Source organism: Pelophylax lessonae (genome assembly GCF_965119305.1).
Source record: "Pelophylax lessonae genome assembly, chromosome: 13".
NCBI lineage: Eukaryota > Metazoa > Chordata > Amphibia > Anura > Ranidae > Pelophylax > Pelophylax lessonae.
The window spans coordinates 51881520-51902957 of NC_138780.1; the positions used below are offsets into that span (position 1 = coordinate 51881520).

The window sequence follows — 21438 nt, forward strand, 5'->3', positions numbered from 1 at the left end:
GAGTGCGCCCCCGCTCGGTCACGGACCCCCCCCCCCCCGCGCGTGTGCCCGGCGGATCCGATGTCCGCTGGTCACTCGCGATCGTCTGTTACACCGGGAGAAAGGCAGGCGGCTAATGTAAACAAAGCCGCCTGTCATTCTTCCCTGTGTAAGAATGGAGATCAAACGGTTCTGCTATGTAGGACTGTTGATCTCTGTTCTTACACATCAAGTCACATCCAATCACAGTTAGAATCACGCCCCTAGGGACACACTTAACCCCTCCCTCTCAAAAATAGTTAACCCCTTCACTGCCAGTGTCATTTTTACAGTAACAGTGCATATGTATAGCACTGATTACTGTAGTAATGTCACTGGTAACCCCAAAAGTGTCAAAAATGTCATTCAAGGGTCCGATCTGTCCGCCGCAATGTCGCAGTCCCGCAAAAAAAAATCGCAGATCGCCGCCATTACTCGTTAAAACAAAAATGACAAAAATCTTTCCCTTAGTTAGTAAACGCAATAACTTTTGCGCAAACCAATCAAAATACGCTATTTGCGATTTTTTTTTTTTTGTTAAATTTTGATTTTTACATTTTTTTTGGGGAATTTCATATAAAAAAATTTGAAAAATATTGTTATTTTTGCAAAATTGTCGCTCTTTTTTTGTTTATAGTGCATGATCAAAAAATTGCACAGGTGATCAAATACCACCAAAAGAAAGCTCTGTTTGTGGGAAAAAAAGGACGTCAAATTTGTTTAGGTACAGCGTCGCACGACCGCGCAATTGTCCGTTAAATTCACGCAGTGCCGAATCGCAAAATAGGCCCTGGTCAGGAAGGGGGTAAAATCTTCCGGGGCTTAAGTGGTTAAACTATTGTGGTATTTTATTTAACTCTCAAGTATCTTCCCAACTACATACCGTAAGTTATACTAACTGGTCTGTAGTGATTTGGTAAAGACTTTGATCCCTTTTTAAATATAGGCACCACAATGACCTTGTGCCAAACCAGTGGTACTCTACCAGTCACTAATAAGTCCAGAAAATTAGAAACAATGGCTTGGAAACAACAGAGCTCCGCTCTTTGAGGACATTTTGGGTGTAAGCCTTTTGGTCCAGGTGCTTTATTCACCTTTATTTTGTCTAAGTGTTTCTGGAATTGACAACACATTGTCTCTGGGGAGTGGTCCATGCATTAGGAATTATTTTTAATCAGGTCTCTGAATGCTGCAGTGCATTGATATAATGTTGTCCTGTTACAATTGCATGATTGACTGGTTTGTAGCCTGGAAGGACCCGGTTGAACCATGAATACAGTACTTACAGATATATGTTTTTCCACTACTAAAATGGCTCCTTAACCACTTGCCGACCGCCGCACGACTATCTACGTCGGCGGTCAGCCCCTCACAGGCAAAGTAACGTAGGGCTACGTCACTAGCTTGTGAGGGTCTAGGGAGCGAGCGCGCCGCCGGAGGCACGCTCCCGCGTGGTCACGGACCCCCCCGCGCGTGTGACCGGCGGACCCGATGTCCGCCGGTCACTCTGCGATCGTCGGGGGAGAGGGAGAAAGTCAGGCGGCTTGTGTAAACAAGCTGCCTGTCATTCTCCCCTGTGTATGAAGGATGATCATACGGTTCTACTATGTAGAACCGTTGATCACTCTTCATACATCTGAAGCCACAGCCAATCACAGTAGAAAGCACGCCCCTAGGGACACACATAGCCCCTCCCTTTCAAAAAAAGTTAACCCCTTCACTGCCAGTGTATTTTTACAGTAACAGTGCATATGTTACATAGTTACATAGTTACATAGTAGGTGAGGTTGAATAAAGACAATAGTCCATCCAGTTCAACCTGTGTAGGTGTGTGTGGCTGTAATCATCTCACATACCCCTGAATGTTCTGATCCTTGAGATGTAAGTCTAAGAGTCTTTTGAAAGCCACCATACTACCCGCAGAAACCACCTCTTGTGGTAGAGAATTCCACAATCTTGTAGCCCTAACAGTAAAGAACCCCCCACGTTGCCTGAGGTTAAAACGCTTCTCCTCTAATCGCATTGTATGCCCTCGAGTCCTCATGCAATCCCTTCGAATGAACAGCTTTTTTTCTAAGCTGGGATCCCCATTAAGATATTTATAAATTGCTATCATGTCCCCCCTCAGACGTCTCTTCTCCAGGGAGAATAAATCGAGCGATTGTAGACGCTCTTCATAGTCAAGGTCCTCCAATCCCCTAATTAGTTTAGTTGCCCTTCTCTGGACTCTCTCCAGCTCCAACACATCCCTCCTGAGGACTGGCGACCAGAACTGGACAGAATACTCCAGATGCGGTCGGACCAGAGTTTTATAAAGTGGAAGGATTATAGTCTTATCTCTGGAATACATCCCTTTCTTTATGCATGCCAATATTCTGCTGGCTTTGGCAGCTGCCGCTTGACATTGCATGCTGTTGCCTAATCTATCATCAACCAAGACTCCCAGATCCTTCTCCATTTTTGATTCCCCCAAGGGTTCCCCTCCTAACGTGTATTGTGCTTTTATGTTTTTAGTCCCCAAGTGCAAAACCTTACACTTCTCCACGTTAAACCTCATTTGCCATGTCCGTGCCCACTCTGTAATTTTGTCCAGGTCATTCTGTAGGATATCTGCTTCATGCTGTGCAGTTATTGCTCTGGCCAATTTTGTGTCATCTGCAAAAACTGATATCGAACTACTGATCCCGACCTCAATGTTGTTTATGAATAAATTGAACAAGGTTGGTCCCAGGACTGAGCCCTGGGGCACCCCGCTTACTACCTCAGACCAGTCTGAGTATGCGCTGTTTATTACCACTCTTTGGACACGCCCTTTAAGCCAATTCCGTATCCAAGAGCAAACCCTGCTGTCGATACCTGCAGATCTTATTTTATAAATTAAGCGCTTGTGGGGAACTGTATCAAACGCCTTAGCGAAATCCAAGTACACCACATCCACTGGTCTCCCCCTATCTAGCTCACAGCTCACCTCCTCGTAAAATGTTTATAGATTGGTTTGACAAGAACGCCCATTTGTAAACCGGTGCTGATTACTGCTGATGATGTTGTTGTCTTTAGCAAACTCTACGATATAGTCCCTTATCGTCCCCTCCAGAAGTTTACATACTATTGATGTCAAACTGACAGGCCTATAATTTCCCGGGATATGCCTCTGGCCCTTTTTGAATATCGGAATCACGTTAGCTTTCTTCCAATCCCCTGGTACATCTTCTGTCCTAATACTGTCAGCAAAGATCAGGAACAGTGGTCTGGATATAACCTTACTGAGTTCCTTGAGTACTCTCGGATGTACGCCATCCGGGCCTGGTGATTTGTTTGTGTTTAGTTTATCCAGCCTTTCCCTGATTTCACCCTCTGTTAGCCATAGTGGCAAGTCCTGTGCATTACTACTAACCAAACAGTCATGGTCAGTGTACCCCTCCGTTTCCTGTGTAAAGACTGACGAGAAAAAAGCATTCAGCACGGTTGCTTTTTCAGTGTCCTCTGTAACCATCCTCCCATCATTGTTAATTATGTGTGCAATATGCTCTGCCCTAGTTTTTTTGCTGTTGATATATTTAAAGAATTTCTTTGGGTTTTTTTTACTATCCTCCGCTATTTGTCTCTCAAAGTTGATTTCCTGACAGACTCCATGGCAGCACACGTATGGGTAGGCTCCGCCTCCTCTCCTACCCTATAGGACCCCACTCCCATAAATTTTTGCTCCAAGCCAGGAGCCGTGTTCCTTTTTTGTCCTCCTTCCGCAAGAGAAGTCTTACCTTATAGGATGCGTTTTCTTACATACCTGGTGGCGTGTGGCTTTCCTGGATGATGCCTTTCTACCTTAGTCCAGCAATCTCAGTACTACTGGGTGGACCCGGGCAATTTGAAATGATGCCGGAAGATGCCATAAATCCTGAATGAGAGGTGGGCTGCATCGCTTGGCCAAACGTCCTTGCTACTAGCGGGAGGCCCTTATGCCCTGACGCACACGCTAGTCTCCGGTTGAGGAGCGTTCCAGGTCCTTCTGTCGGTATTGGTGGTAATGTATTGCTTACTTTATACTTTATATCGTTTTGCTTCCTGGTTAGTATGGCGGCTGGAGCGCTCCTGCGTTCCAGGCCGTTGCTCTCGGCTCCTCCCCCTGCCTCCTGATTCCCAGTTGGGTGTTCATTGCGAGGCTTGGTTCCTAAGTGGTCTGCGCATGTGCGCACGCCACTTCCGGTCCTCCATGACGCGGTGGCGTCGGGGGGGGCGTGGCTTTACGGCTCCCGGGAAATTTAAACAGCTGATGGAGCTGTCATTCTTGGGATGTCTGTGGGCTTTTGCGGCGGCCTCCCCACGCTGTGTCTCTGCCTGTGTTTGGTAAGTCCTGTGCTGGGTCAGTCCTGCTTGAATGGGGGAGGGGAAAGGCGGCTATGGGAAGGTAAGATTGAGTTCTTACATCCTTCCTATTGCAGGTTATCTCGCTGTGATTTGCAATGGATGCCTCACCGCCCCCCGGTGGCCAGTCCCTGCGCAACAGGTGAGCTTTAGCTTTTAACTCTCGCTTGTCTGCCAGCTGGCTTACTGTAGCCTGAGCTTTTCTTTCCTTTGTTTTCAGCCCTTTTAGGTCTGACCAACGTCCTGCATCGGGATCAAAGGATAGATCACCTTCAGGCCATCACCATGCATCATCCAAATCCAGGCACCATAGATCCAGGTCTAGGTCTAGGCGCCATGATGATTGTCCAAGCCGGTCTTCCCGACATGCTGACCGCCCCGCACACAAATCTTGCTGGGGTTGTGGGGCTGTAGTCCCTGAGGATAGATCCTTGTGTGATGCCTGCTATTCTCGGGCAATCAAGGAAAAACAAGTCCCAGATCCACCAGTGGAAACCCTGGTCAGGCGGATCGTGCAAGAATCCTTAAGGGATTGGGATTCCAACCGGCTGTCTGGGCATACAACCGATACTCCAGTTCTCCCTCAGAGGGAAGACGTAGAGCCAGGCACTTCCCAGCCGAGTCGCTTCTCGGATTCCTCTGAAAGTGAGGATGACCTAGAAGACCAAAGTTCAGGTTTTGATTTTGCCATGATCTCTCCGCTAGTAAGAGCGGTAAAAGAGGCGTTAAAATGGGAAGAGCCAGCAGACTCCCCAGCAAAACAGAAGAAATACTTTAAACATCTCAAGAAAGAACGGGATCATTTCCCTTTTCTGAATGAGCTGGGGGAAATCATTACAGACGAATGGCATGGAGTTGAAAGAAAGAATTCCTTATCGTCCAAATTTTCCAGGTTATATCCTTTTAAGACCGACAAGGTGAAGCATCTTGATTCTGCACCTACAATAGACGCAGCCTTGATGAGGCTAGTCAAACACGTTACCCTACCTTTGGAAGATTCCGTCTCATTTAAAGATGGTCTGGATAGACGAATTGATACGGATCTCAAAAAGATCTATCTGTTAGCTGGTATGACCTGCAAGCCAGCCCTAGCCCTTGCAGCCACATCCAAAGCTATGGAGGCTTGGGTAGATAACGTGGAGACCACACTGAAAGGTGTCTCAGAAGAAGCAGCCAGAAGCTCGGCTGTGTATGAACTAAGGTTAGCAACGGCCTTTTTGGGAGAGGCTTCCATTGATATCATTCGCCTGGTGGCGCGGGTCATGCTCTCTTCTGTCACGGCCAAACGTGCTTTATGGTTACGTCCCTGGCTGGCCGATCCTGCTTCCAAACAAGCCTGGTGCAGGATTCCGTTTGAGGGTGCGTCCCTTTTTGGCAACAAGCTGGACAGTGCCATTACCCGTGCCACTGGTGGTAAATCAGGTTTCCTCCCTCAGGATCGCCGTTTGTTTGACCGCAGAAGATTTCAGCACAAACCAAGTTCGGATCGATCCAGAGAAGCTCGATCTTACAGGCCTGGACGTGAGTTCAGAAAGAATTGGAAAAGATCTCAACCTACAGGTCAGAAGTTCAACAAGGGAACACCTTCTAGTGGTCGGGAGACCACAAAGTCTTTTTGATATCAGGCCTGCTCAAGCGTTGCGAGTAGGCGCTCGTCTACGTCAGTTTGCGCACGTTTGGGCAGCCTTGATTACGGACCAGTGGACCGTCAAGACTGTGTCTCATGGTCACGTTTGGTCTTTCGAAGAAACTCCAATTCTGCGGTTCATCCCTACGGCTCTACCTCGCGTGGAAGAAAAGAAGTCAATTCTTCTGTCATACGTAGATTCCCTGATCTCTCAAGGTGCTGTCATCCCAGTTCCGGCCGAAGAAAGGTTTCAAGGCCTTTATTCACCTCTATTCATGGTGCTAAAGAAAAACGGTTCTTGGAGACCGGTCATAGACCTGACTCATCTGAACTCTTTCATAAAGAAAGAGAGGTTCAGGATGGAGACACTCTTCACTATCCGCCAAGTGGTGCAACCAGAAGATTGGATGATCTCCATAGATCTAAAAGATGCCTATTTCCATGTCCCAGTGGCAGCAGAACTACAAAGTTTCTTCGCTTTGCCGTGGGTCAAGTGCATCTCCAGTTTACCTGTCTCCCTTTCGGGCTTACCACCTCACCTCGAGTCTTTTCAAAGGTCTTACTGGCTATTGTAGCTCTGATCAGATCGAAAGGGATCCGACTGTTTCACTACTTAGACGATCTGCTTCTTCTTTCTCAAGACCAAGCACAGATTCTGCAACACAGATCTCAGGTAATCTCCACCCTTCAAGAATTCGGGTGGCTCTTGAATCTGGAGAAAAGCCATCTGGATCCGTCAAAATCCTTGATCTTCCTGGGGGCACTCTTCAACACCTCCAGAGGCACCATCTCTCTTCCAGTGGAGAAGATTCCGGTGATCCGCAGCAGAATACAACCGGCAATGTCAACTCCTTATCTTCGGGCATCACAGTGTCTGAAAATAATAGGGACCATGGTCTCCACGGCCCCCATGGTCAAGTGGGCACAGTGGAGGATGAGGCCCTTTCAAATCGGTTTCCTCCGCCAATGGAGCTCTGGGAATCCAGACACTCCTGTACGGATAACATCCTCTATGAGGGCGAGTCTGTCTTGGTGGCTACAACGGGAAAATCTCCTGAATTGTCATTCGATCGTTCCCGTTCCTTGGATCGTTGTGACATCGGATGCCAGCCAGACGGGCTGGGGTGCGCACTGCCTGTCAGAGGTGGCCCAGGGCAGGTGGGACTTTCCCACCCTCGGGTTGGTCTCAAATGTCCTGGAGCTTCGGGCAGCTTTTCGTGCCATCATGGCTTTCCGTCACTTGGTGAAAGGGTCCTCGGTCCTTCTACGGCTAGACAATACGACGGCAGTCGCATATATCAAGAGGCAAGGGGGCACCCGCAGTTCCTCCCTTCTGGAAGAAGTGAAACCGATCATGGCATGGGCCCAACGGAATCTTGCCAATCTATCAGCTGCTTATCTTCCAGGAGTCCAGAACGTTCAGGCAGATTTTCTGTCAAGAACCAATCTAGACAACAACGAATGGTCTCTTCATCCAGAAACCTTCAAGTGGGTCATCTCTCTGGGGATTCTTCCGGAAGTAGACCTGTTTGCCTCTCCAAACAATGCCAAACTGACGAAATTCTACTCGAGATGGCGTTATCCCCAAGCCTACGGGGTAGATGCTCTGACGGACCACTGGAAGTTCCACAAAGCATATGCTTTTCCCCCGGTCCCAGTGATATTCAAGTTCCTGCAGAGACTCAGGAGAGAGAGGGTAGAAATCATAGCAATTCTTCCGTTTTGGCCAAGGAGGCCCTGGTTTCCTCTGCTGCTCCAACTGAGCTTTCGGGATCCTGTTCCCCTGCCATTCAGGTCGGACCTTCTATCTCAGGGTCCAGTGCTGCATCCATGCCCAGCGCAGTTACATCTCATGGCATGGTCCTTGAGAGGGAAAGACTAAAAGCTCTTGGCTGTCCAAGTGCGGCAATGCCCACAATGATGAGTGCCAGGAGACCGGGCACCAACAAAGTCTACGAGAGGATCTGGTCTAAGTTTGAGGATTACATGTCTAATGAGTCCGATTTCATCACTAATCCTAAGATCCATCACATTCTGGGGTTCCTCCAGACAGGCTTAGACCTATCTCTGGCTGTTGGCTCTCTTAGAGTACAGATCTCAGCAATCTCTGCCTTCACGGGGACCTCATGGGCAAAACATCCTCTGGTCCGGCAGTTTTTCAGAGGTGCGTCAAGAATGAGACCTCCCAGGAAACCCAGGTTCCCCAAATGGGACCTTCCACTAGTCCTTGAGTTTCTCTCAACAACAGTTTTGGAACATGGAGATTCCTTCTTCCTTAAGAATCTGTCTATGAAGACGGCCTTTTTAGTAGCCATCACATCGGCTAAACGTGTCTCTGAAATTAGTGACCTAGGTTGCAAAGAACCTTTTCTGACATTTTTTCCTGATCGGGTTGTCCTGGTCCCTATGCTAGGGTCCAATGCGAAGGTAAATTCAGTTTTTCATGTCAACCAAGAGATTGTTTTACCTACATTCAAGTCTCAAGATGACCAGAGTACCCATCCGTTGGATGTGGGCGAAGTCCTTCAAACATACTTGAAGTTCACAGCTTCTTTTCGCAAGTCAGACTATCTATTTGTTCTCTTTTATGGAAAGAACAGAGGCAAGAGGGCTTCTTCCAGAACAATTTCTAGCTGGATAGTTCAGACCATCCAGTGGGCATATAGAGCCAAGGGACTGGCTCCTCCGGAAGTGGTGACGGCTCATTCCACCAGAGGGATTTCTACGTCTTGAGCGGCTTCCCTTCATGTTGCACCAGATGTCATTTGCAGAGCGGCTTCATGGTCCTCAATTAACACTTTCATGTCACACTATTGTGTTGAACCTGCTTCTTTATCCTCAGTTGATTTTGGTTTAAAGATTTTGTCTGTTGACGGTGCAAATTAAACCTATTTCTGTTTGACCAGCAGTTGCCCACCCGGGTGTGTATGGCTAGTTATTTCCCATACGTGTGCTGCCATGGAGTCTGTCAGGAAAACGGAAAATTTATATCAATACTTACCGTAATTTTCCTTTCCTGATAGAACTCCATGGCAGCAGGAGTTCCCTCCCATCTGCTGGAGTAGTCTATATATGGAACACGGCTCCTGGCTTGGAGCAAAAATTTATGGGAGTGGGGTCCTATAGGGTAGGAGAGGAGGCGGAGCCTACCCATACGTGTGCTGCCATGGAGTTCTATCAGGAAAGGAAAATTACGGTAAGTATTGATATAAATTTTCCGTTTTTAGCCATCTTGATTTCTTGTTTACTTTTCTTATTTGCCTCCTTGTATTGCTCGAAAGCCGATACTGTGCCCTCTGATTTATACTTCTTGAAGGCCAATTTTTTTCCCCTAATAAGTTTTTTGACGCTACGGTTTAGCCAGCCAGGTTTGGCTTTGTCTCTTCTAAATTTATTTCCCATAGGAATGCACTGCAAGATGCCTTTGCCTAATATGTTCCTAAAGCATTCCCATTTTTCCTCTGTGGTCAGGGATCCCAGGGTTTGGTCCCAGTTTACCCTTTCCATCAATGAGTACAATTTTGGAAAGTTTGCCCTTCTGAAGTTTAGGGTTCTTATGTTCCCCACTTGCCTTGTTATATTGTTATTTATACTAAATGTGATCATCCTGTGATCGCTAGAGCCCAGATTGTCCTGGACTCCTACCTGCGAGATTAGGTCTGGGTCATTAGTGATCAATAGATCCAGGACTGCATTTTCTCTAGTCTGAGAATCCACCAACTGTGACATGTAATTATCCTGTAAGGTTTCCGTGAATAGGCGGGCCTTCTGTGAGTGTGCAGTCCCCTCGTCCCAGTCAATGTCGGGATAATTGAAGTCCCCCAATATGACGACTGATCCCAATTTTGCCACTTTACTCATTAGTGCTAAGAATTCCAGCTCTACCTCCTCCCCTTGGTTAGGTGGCCTATAGCAAACCCCCACAATTACTTTCCCCTTTTCTCCTTCCCTATGGAGTTCAACCCACACAGATTCTAAATCTATGCTCATCCCATCCGTAATGTCACTCCTTTCTATCACCTTTATATTGTTCTTGACATAGAGACATACCCCTCCCCCTCTTTTTCCTACCCTGTCCTTCCGGTACACCGAATACCCTTGGATATTGGCCAGCCAGTCATGTGAGGGGTCGAACCAAGTCTCTGTTATTCCCACAAGGTCTATGTCCTCCTCATGTACCAATATTTCCAACTCATCCATTTTATTAGCTAGGCTCCTGGAATTAGCATATACCCCTCTTAGTTTTACGGAAGTTAAGCGCAATTGGCGGTTATGTTTATTCCTGTTTGGTCTGAGATTTTCCCGCACAGACCTGCCAATTGACATTGTGGACCTACTGTCGCTGCTGACCCTACAGCTGCCTTCAGTCCTCTGCTCCCTCCTGACTGACTCTACTTCTGAGCCCTCCCCCCGTCTCCTAGTTTAAAAGCTCCTCCAACTTGGTGGCCATCTTTCTCCCCAAAAGAGCTGTACCGTCCCCATTAAGGTGCAGCCCATCCTTACTAAAGAGCCGGTAGCCGACTGAGAAGTCAGCCCAGTTCTCCAGGAACCCAAACCCCTCCTTCCTACACCAATTCCTTAGCCACTTGTTAAGTTCCCTAATCTCCTTCTGCCTCTCCTGTGTGGCTCGAGGTACAGGCAGTATTTCAGAGAAAACCACCTTGGAGGTCCTTTTCCTCAATCTATTACCTAAGTCCCTGAAATCGTTCTTAAGGATCCTCCACCTACCTTTAACTTTGTCATTAGTGCCCACATGCACCATGACCGCTGGGTCATCCCCAGCCCCCCCCATCAATCTGTCTGCCAGATCTGCGATGTGCCGAACTCGGGCGCCCGGTAAACAACAAACTGTTCAGTTCACGAGATCTTTTTTACAGATTGCCCTCTCTGTCCTCTTGATAATTGAGTCCCCAACTACCACAACCTTTCAAACCTTTCCTGAGTTACCGCCCCCCTTCTTCCTGGAGCCGACCCCCCCCTGGCAGCTGGGGGAGGGCGTGTTCTCCAGCTCTGCCACCCCTGAGTTGATATCCCATATGTATGTATAGCACTGATTACTGTAGAAATGTCACTGGTAACCCCAAAAGTGGCAAAAATGTCAGTCAAGGGTCCGATCTGTCCGCCGCAATGTCGCAGTACCACAAAAAAAATCGCAGATCGCCGCCATTACGCGTTAAAAAAAAAAAACAACAAAAATGACAAAAATCTTTCCCTTTGTTAGTAAACGCGATAACTTTTGCGCAAACCAGTCAAAATACGCTTTTTGTTATTTTTTTTTTTACCAAACATAGGTAGCATAAAACAAATTGGCTGAAAATGTTAAAAAATTTTAATTTTTACATTTTTTTGGGGGGGAATTTCATATAAAATAATGTGAAAAATATTGCTATTTTTGCAAAATTTACGCTCTTTTTTTGTTTATAGCGCGTGATCAAAAAATCGCACAGGTGATCAAATACCACCAAAAGAAAGCTCTGTTTGTGGGAAAAAAAGGACTCCTAATTTGTTTAGGTACAGCGTCGCACGACCGCGCAATTGTCCGTTAAAGTCACGCAGTGCCGAATCGCAAAATACCCCCTGGTCTTTTAGCAGCCAAATCCTCCGGGGCTTAAGTGGTTAACCTCCTACAGGAGATTCAACTAGAAAGAATATCCAACATTTCAAACTTTCACATTGGCTAAAAAAATGATAGTACCTCCACCTAATGCCTCTGGTTGCAGATGTTCCATGGCTGCCTCCAGCTCATTCTGATCTCCTGTCTCAAGGCCTAACCCTATGTCCTGTCACTCTGCTATAACATCAGCTGGCTGTTGAAGGTCAGGCTTTGAAAAAATGTGTTCTCTCTGGGGAAGTTTTTGCCACTGTGCTCAGGGCTCATGAAATTTGAAAGATTGGACTTGCCAGACAAGTATTTAGCATCATCTTTTACAGGGTAGCTCTAATCGAGTGTTTTCATCCTAGCGACAAGGTTGCTTTAAATTTTGCACAAACTTGGGCAATTCAAGTTAATCATAATAGAATATATATATATATATATATATATATATATATATATATATATATATAGTATACAGTATCTCACAAAAGTGAGTACACCCCTCACATTTTTTATAAATGTTTTGTTATATCTTTATATGTGACAACACTGAAGTAAATGACACTTTGCTACAATGTAAAGTAGTGAGTGTACAGCTTGTATAACAGTGTAAATTTGCTGTGAGTGAGTATACCCCTAAGTGAAAATGTCCAAATTTGGCCCAAATACAAGGTCTCAGTGTGAATGGGGAGCAGGTTTGGTAAATTTGGTGTTATCGCTCTCACCCTCTCATACTGGTCACTGGAAGTTCAGCCTGACACCTCATGGCAAAGAACTCTCTGAGGATCTGAAAAAAATGATAGCTGCTATACTTAAAGATGGCTTAGGCCAGTGGTGGCGAACCTTGGCACCCCAGATGGTTTGGAACTACATTTCCCATGATGCTCACCTACATAGCAGATTGCATGAGCATCATGGGAAATGTAGTTCCAAAACATCTGGGGTGCCAAGGTTCGCCATCACTGGCCTAGGCTATAAGAAGATTGCCAAGACCCTGAAACTGAGCTGCAGCACGTGGCCAAGACGATACTGTGGTTTAACAGGACAGATTCCACTCAGAACAGGCCTGGCCGTGGTTGACCAAAGAAGCTGAGTGCACGTGCTCAGCTTCAATTCCAAAGGTTGTCTTTGGGGAAATAGACGTATGAGTGCTGCTTGCATTGCTGCAGAGGTTGAAGGGGTGGGGGGATCAGCTTTGTCGGTGCTCAGACCATACGCCGCACACTGCATCAAATTGGTCTGCATGGCTGTCGTCCCAGAAGGATGCCTCTTCTAAAGATGATGCACAAGAAAGCCCGCAAACAGTTTGCTGAAGACAAGCAGACTAAGGACATGGATTACTGGAACCATGTCCTGTGGTCTGATGAGATAAAGATACGCTTCTTTGGTTCAGATGGTGTCAAGCGTGTGTGGCGACAACCAGGTGGGAAGTACAAACGACCATTGCCTTGCTAAAGAAGCTGAGGGTAAAGGTGATGGACTGGCCAAGCATGTCTCCAGACCTAAACCCTATTGAGCATTTGTGGGGCATCCTCAAATGGAAGGTGGAGGAGCGCAAGGTCTCTAACATTCACCAGCTCTGTGATGTCATCGTGGAGGAGTAGTAGAGGACTCCAGTGGCAACCTGTGAGGCTCTGGTGAACTCCATGCCTAAGAGGGTTAAGGCAGTGCTGGAAAATAATGGTGGCCACACAAAATATTGACACTTTGGGCCCAATTTGGAAATTTTGACTTAGGGGTGTACTCACTTTTGTTGCCAGCGGTTTAGACATTAATGGCTGTGTTGAGTTATTTTGAGGGGACAGCAAATGTACACTGTTATACAAGCTGTACACTCACTACTTTACATTGTAGCAAAGTGTAATTTCTTCAGTGTTGTCACATGAAAAAATATAATAAAATATTTACAAAAATGTGAGGGGTGTACTCACTTTTGTGAGATACTGTGTGCGCGTGTGTGTATATATGTGTGTGTATATATATATATATATATATATATATATATATATATATATATATATATATATATATATATATATATATATATAATAATTTTAGTAGTTTCCTGCTACCCATATCTGGATGTACTTCATTTGATCAAAGGTTATTTCTTAAAATAATTTCTGTCTGCTCAGCATTTTTTTTTCATCACATTCATAATTAATTGTCCAGATATGTAACAGGTTTACAGGTTAAGATGTCAATGATTAAGAATGACACTGCCAATGGCAATGTGTTTGTTAGCACAAGGGAAAACATCAGGGACCAGCTGGTGCAGGTAAATCTGCAGTGCTTGATTACCTGTCCCTCGCGCCCACAAATAGTGACAGTGAGGGACCCAGATGGTAGAGTAAAATGTTCTTTACAAGGTGGTAAAAAAATGTATTGCATGCTAAATGGGTGGATTCATTTTTGCCCAGAGATGAGCTTTTAGTCAGTTTGCGCTGCAGTTTGTGTGACTGGTTGACTGGCATGTGTGAACGGTTCTTGACGTATTTACATGAATGACTTACTTTTGTTTGTCTCAAATTTTTTGTTTAAACAGATTCTTCTGAGATTCCAGTGGCTGCAGAACCTAACATTGACCCTAGACTGGAAAAAGCCATAAAGAGAATGAAGGCTCTAGATGAAATCTTGCTTAAAAAGATTGCAAAGGAGAAGGAGGTTGTAGCCCAGAGCAATGCACTTAGAAAGCAACTGTGGGAAGAACTACAGGTACAGAAATTGTAATTGACATTTTTTTTTTTTAAATTGTATAGAATTGTAATTTAAATTGTATTATTTAAAATATATATATGTTGCATCAAATTTCACACACTTCATTTCAGATTTCTAACTGTGTTTCTTATCAAGACACTCAGACCGGCTACTGCAATACCGTTTTTTTTTTTTTAGTAGTTTGACATTTATGGCAGGCTGAATATTTGAATATTATTATTACCAGTTTTTATTTCATGATGTATAAACTCGTTTGTGCAGCCATTACATAATTTGTCAAATTGACAAAAGTGAAAATTTGCTTTCAAAGAATGAGTAACTGTGCATGTACGTAAAAAGAGCTAGAAATTGTTCTACACAATTGAAAGACAGGCAGCAGGAGAACAATTACAGAGATGAAGACACTGTTTGTGACATCTAAGACTAGTAGACATCAGAAGGCACAGAACAGAACCCAGTGTAAGAAAAGCCTGTATGTATCATAACAAGAGCAAAGGCTCACTGAAAGACATTAGCATGCACATTCAAAGTAACACCCTCCTAGGTAGGTTGCTAGGATGTATATACCGTGTTTCCTCGAAAAAAAAAACCCGGGTCTTATATTAATTTTGGCACCAAAAGACACAGTAGGGCTTATTTTTGGGGTAGGTCTTATAATGTTCTGCCCTGTCCCGCTCTGCCCTCCCTGTGTGCCAAGAATCGAGTGTGAACCTAGTTTAGTGTATATAAAATCCTAGGATGCACTTTATTAGTGTTTTATATATGTCCAGTGTGTGTTTTTGTAATACAATAGTGTAAAATACCTTCATTACATCACTGCTGTCTCTCCCACTGTCTCCTGTCTTTCTCCACTCATACCGTGGCTGTCAAAGGGGGATCTCAGCCCCTCCCCTCTGCAGTTTACACAGAAGCGCAGGGTAGATTAGATTACAATAGTGTGAAATACCTTCTACATCGCAGCTCTGAGCTCAGCTGATCTGCTGCCCTCTTCTCCCCCGCTGACAGCTGGGGGTCACGGAAAGGCCGATGTATCGAATATATTTCCCACAATTCTAATTGAATACCGGTGCTTCTGTGTACACTGCAGAGGGGAGGGGCTGAGATCCCCCTATGACAGCTACCGGTATGAGAGGAGAAAGACAGAATCAGCTGAGAGCGGAGTGGCGATCCAAGGAAGGTATTTCACAGTATTCTATTACAAAAACACACATTGGACATTATTTAAAACACTAATAAAGTGCATCCTAGGATTTTTCATACACTAAACTAGGGCTTATTTTAAGGGTAGGACTTATATTGCAGCCCTCCCCAAAAATAACACTAGGTCTTACTTTCAGGGTAGGTCTTACTTTCGGGGAAACACGCTAGTTAGAATAGTATGGTCTCGTACTTAAAAGAGAACTAAGGTAAAGTATAGTAGTTTTCCTGCCTAACAGGGAGACTGAATTGGTACAGCCAGGGAGTCCTGCGTGTTTAACAAGTGTTACTATATTTGCATTGACTCATCTCTATCCAGGTAGTTTTGGAAATTGCTGGGTGGACAGGAGTGACTCGTGCACATCAGTAGCATGAATATGGATGCCATCCCAGCCAATTGCAGGCATAGGGGTTCCTATGCATGCTGGGAAGGGGTATTTATGTTCATTGAAGACACACAGGAAGTGGTCTTTGCCTGGAGAAGAGAGTCCAGTTGAGGAGGGGACGCCTTGCCCTTTTCACTACCTGCTGCTATGCGACCTCAGGCTGGAGGCCAGGAAGCTGGAGAGCTGACCCATGGGTTCTGAAGAGCTGACTGAGGGGAGCCATGTCTGAGAGGATCGGATGCGACTCATGTGAGTTCGGACCAAGGATCTAGGGGCTTGTTCTTTTGTAGTCTACCCCTCTGGGCTAGGAAAATCAGCTTTTGGTTGCAGCAGAAAGGGGATACTGGCTAGCGTATGTTGCTTCAAGCAGGATTTCCACAGTCACATTGTTGAAGTTGTTCTCCCTGTAATTATTTGAATGTGTAGTATCTCACTACATTCCCTTCCCTATCCAAGTTCTCAATAAAATTTTAAAAGCAACCAAAATCCCTAGACTGATTCTTCAAGAAACGAGTGTCTGGCTGTGGAAAATACTATGTACCTTTCTGAAGAGCTGAAGCAAGAGAGTATTCTAGCGGCTATGGGGGTAACGCTACAAATGTATTAGCATGTGCACTAAGCAGCGCAGGTGCACTCCTGGCATTGGCACCAAACGGCCTATTTAAGCTGGATTGTGACATGAACAGATTGCCACCTGGTCTTCTTTAGCTAGTTCCTGCTTTATATATGCTCTGATCTGCAATATTTGCCTTCTCTTGCTTGTCTTGGCTTGCCCATCACCTGTCTATGGATTCCTGCCTATCTGTTGTGATCTCAGGTCATACTCTGGCTCTGCTTCTGCCTTATGTTCCTGTGCCCGGCTGTGAACTGATCCTGGCTTATATCCTGACTCTGCCTCTGTCTGATGTTCTTGTACCTTGCTGCCTGGCTGTTGATGACCTTTTGGCTTATGTTCTGACTTTGCTCCTGTCAGTGGTTCAAGTGTCACTGTTTTCAGTCTGTGGTCCTGTCTGGTGATTATTATACAACCAACAGCTGGCTCTTCCTGCTTTTGTCAAGGATAATGGTACAGTACCAACAATGGTACAGAACAAGTACAAAGTAAAACAAGGGTGGGGGAAAGAGGGGGAGGGGGGGGATGCAGCAAGGGTAGTACAGTCACTGACTATATGGATGTGTTGGAACTGAGTCCAAGAGAAGGGCAACAAAAATAATTAGGGGACTGGAGGACATCAGCTATGAGGAAAGACTACAAGCACTGAACGTATTCTCTCTGGAGAAGAGACGATTGAGGGGGGATATAATATCAATGTACAAATACTGTACTGGCGACCCTAGCATAAGGAACAAACCATTCAGAGAAAGGGAATACAATAAGACACGTGGCCACTCACTAAAACTAGAGGAAAGGCGGTTTAACCTTAAAGTACGTAGGGGGTTCTTTACTGTCAGAGCGGTAAGGATGTGGAATTCTCTTCCGCAAACAGTCATATCAGCAGGGAGCATTGATAGTTTCAAAAAACTATTAGATGGGCACCTTAAAGACCACAACATACAGGGGTATGCAATGTACGGTTAACAGCAAACACACACTCACATCATAGGTTGAACTGGATGGACTGATGTCTTTTTTAAACCTCACTATGTAACTATGTAACTAATATGAGCGATCAGTAAGACTCAAGTGATATGTGGTTACAGACACAGTGAAAACAGTGGTATCAAGTTAGCAAGTAAGAACAAGTGAGAGCACTCAATCTCCGGCACCCCAATATGGGAGCAAACTTTCCGGAGAGAATGCCCACATAAGTAATAACTTCAATAATAAGTTAGATTAACCTAGTGTATTCATCTAGTGAATATCTAGTGAATAACTCCAAGGAGACCATGAGTCGGATATCTTCTGGTATGAGTTCCTATCCGGGGATAGAGCCAGTTCATAAGAGTAGTGCGTGTGAGTAGTTTGGACCATGTCAAGAACAATCGTCAATGATTGGGATTTCCATTTACGAACTATGGACAATCTAGCGGCTAGTAGGATGTGAGTTACAATTTTTCTCATAGAGAGGGGTCTCCCATGTGGTTTAAATCCCCTCTACAGCAATGCAATTTGTATTTGGTCCTTTTGGTGCTTCAGAAACCTCAATTTGAACTTATCAAAGATATCCCTCTCTCTGCTCTGACTTACAAAGTATTTTTATTGGTTCTATCGCTTTGGCTAGATGAGTGTTTGAACTGGCAACCTTATCCTGTAAGGAACTCTTTTTGGCACGGTGTGTGTGTGTGTCCAGCTACAATCACCGCAGGTAATCTCTGGCTGTGTGGGCAGTCACAAATAGCTGTGGCCACTGATGCCTAAACACCCATGCAAATGGAGCCTTATCAAGCAGATGAAAGCAAGTTATTGACAGCAACACCTTCACAGAGCCCCACTGTTTGTTTTTGCTGCAGTCATACAGGTGAGAGTGTTGAGGACCAGTGCTACAGTAGGAAGGTGAAGAAAGGAGCCCAATGACTGCTAGCACAGACAGTATTCGGATAGTCCCAGAATAGGAGAGGGCCATGGTTTGCATTGAGTGAGGGGGCTGTGCTAGAGAATTGACTGTCTTGAAGTTGTCAAATGTGCTAGCAAGTTCAGATTAGTAATAGTGTCTCTTAAAAAAAAAAAAGGCATCCAATTGATTAATAGAAATTCATCAATTTATTTTTCTTTGTCACTTTTCTTCCGGGCACTTTATAACTGACTTGTATTGATTTATTTAACTATTCCATTGTCTTATGATTTAACATTATGTCTCTTCTTTAGAGTGTTTCCAGGAATTCTTTGTCGCGCAGTCATGAAGAAATTGTGAATACTAATAGATTTTTGGCACTGAGTCCCCATTTTGATAACACTGCAGGTAAGCTATGAATTATATTATTTTTGAAAACATACTGAATATTTGTGTAAATTCTTGGAGTTCTGTATTTAGAAAGTAAATATGCTAGAATCCAGAATGAATGAATACACCTATATTTCTTTACTGTTTGCTGAGGGATACAGAATTCTATCAGAATCATGAGTTAAGCTGGCCATACATGGATCAAAATTCATAAGTTTAGAATTTTTGTTCCGTATGGCCACTGTGGTTGAACAGAAGTCAATCGATTGATTGACTTCTGTTCATCTGGCCTATTGTGAAAAAAAGCTACTCGATCAGCGCTACGGGTTACAGACTGAAGCGCAGATCAGTCTATTCTAATGGTAGGGAGTACAATGACACAGCTGGGAGGATTTCCCCACCCAACTCGAATGCAAAGTTTTCTTTAATCATAAACTGCTGGCAGACGAACAGTCCTGCAGTTTTTGTCCTGCAGGATATCTCAAAAGTAATGGACTCTTTACACTTCTTACTTTTTCTCCTTGCTTGGCAGGGATGTCAGCTGCCAGCATAACCCTCACTACTGTTTCTAACTAGAGATTCCCTGGCTTCTATTCATGCCTCCTGCTGCTTCTGCTCTACATGCTTGTTCCTGGAGGGAAAAGGCTTTGCGGGATCTTTGTCAGCCACCTGCAGGGACCCTTGTTCAGTTTGCAGCATGACTACCCCAGCTCTGAGGCTTGAAGGCCTGGTCACAGTGGTTTGTGATGACTCTTATATGATCCAGTGGAATATGTCTAAATGGGTTTTGTACTGCTTCTCATTAGTGCTGGGTTAGTTGTCAGCATGCCTGGCTGTAATTTTCATGGGGATCTCCCTGTCTCTCAAGCCATAGGGGTGTCTATGCCTGGGTCTGGGCTCCCTTCTTTTATATTTTACAGTTTGCCTGTGAAGGTCATTGCGCGTGCTGACATTTGTCTTTTTCCTGAGAGTTTAGTTTCACCCTTCATGTTAACTTCAGGTTTATCTGCCCTTAATACTCTCCCCTTAATGATTAAGCACACAGTGTGTGAAACGCGTCTACCTTGTCACGATTGTCATATTTGGATGTCCAGTCAATAAATCTGGATTTTGGCTCAACCTGGAGTGCTGCCAATTCCTTTTTCTTTATCAAGTTTTCACGGAGGCGAGCCGGGGCATACACCGGTGTGAGTCATCAGGCAATCACACCACCTTGAGCAGTGAGTTCTTGTCTCTTCAATCCTAATACTCTCACACTGAAGGTATTTACCTCGGGTATAGAGGGGCCTATGTTGCAGTTTTTTTCTCAGGTTACTCAGATGCTAAACCTGTAAATAGGGGTAGTAAGCATCCTGCGCTCTCTTACCCAGAATGAATAGCTGGCAGTTTTACTGTCTCTGTCAACCCTGGATGAAAAGACCCTTCCTTGGGACTGCAAGGACTTGGAGGTCTGACCCAAGCAGAAGAAGATGAGCTTACTTAAATGTTGAACACACAGTACCAAAAGCCTAAAATTTACTAGGTCTTACAGGTACAGGTGTTCTGAAAAGTACATATATGGCTTATTTGGTGAATTAATCTATAAAGATTGGAAAAACCCAGACAAATCCCTCCTTATCATAAAATGATTTGATCCATACCCTCCGGAGTCCTACCTAACATGCTATGGCCTTCCCTGTAGAGCCTTGCCCCTTCATTTTTGAATCCCACCTAAAGTGATTGAAATCTTTATTAGGTTTTGTTTTCTTTCTTAGGTTCAACTCTACAACCTGCATTTAATGTTAGTCTTGCTACCTCAGGCCTTATTGGATTGCTCTAAATCCCTGTGCAGTGATTTATCAGGTAAAGCTACTGACCAGCATCTTGTCAAATGGTGCTGTGCTTTAACTCCTTCATGCCACCTCATTAAGGCCCTGTAAGTGGGCTTTAATGGCAGGAGGGGGAGCAGCTTCCCAAACATGTGACCACTGTGATTGGCTCTCACATGACCAGGAGTCTGTTCAGTTGTCTGTCCTGAAAAGAACCAGTGAGCGATAGCTGTCAGAGACAGATTGGTCAGTGTGCTGGGTGCGTGCAGCAAGTGTTCTTTCATCATACAACCCTGAATTGCCATGGGCTGATATGTGTAGCTGCTGGGCATTAAGGCCCACTTTTACATTGCATACATGTATTATGTGGTTGATAAGAGGTTAAATCACGTGTGACGCTGTTCTGCATCTCAGAGATGTGGATTCTACAGATGGCGTCTCAAAGTTAAAAAATAGAGTTCTCTTCCCTGTCGCCTCCTCAGTTTCTTCCCTTACACTTCCCTGTTTCCCTTCAATATCTTGTGGATCTTCATCCCACCCTTTAAGGGTTGTGAGTTCAGGAAGTAATTTCCCTTGCCCCTCGCATAGAAAGGTTTTGTGTTTTTTCAGGACATCGTCTTACAGGACAGTATGAGATAAAGTGAGGATTCAATCCATTGTGTTATGTTCTTTGTTTGTTTTTTTCAGATTATGTCCTTCAGCTCTTGTTTAAAACTAACTAATTCGGCAAAAGGGCTTCCTTTTTGTCTTTGGGGATGTGTTTCCCGTTCTAATTGGAGGAGGTGTCTATATATTATTTTAACAGTTCCAAATCCAAATTGGGGCATTCATTCAAATCTGGACT

The 21438-nt window shown here is 44.8% G+C and overlaps 1 protein-coding gene across 1 annotated transcript in view; it reads left to right on the plus strand.

The window, feature by feature from the left end:
- FSIP1 (fibrous sheath interacting protein 1) overlaps window positions 1-21438 on the plus strand; it is a gene marked incomplete at its 3' end in the record, with an annotated part of 176591 nt that overhangs the window by 13119 nt on the left and 142034 nt on the right. Inside the window, exons 3-4 of the mRNA XM_082275840.1 lie at window positions 14149-14318; window positions 18711-18804. Coding sequence (XP_082131966.1) covers window positions 14149-14318; window positions 18711-18804 — 264 coding nt within the window. The remainder of the gene's footprint in view (window positions 1-14148; window positions 14319-18710; window positions 18805-21438) is intronic.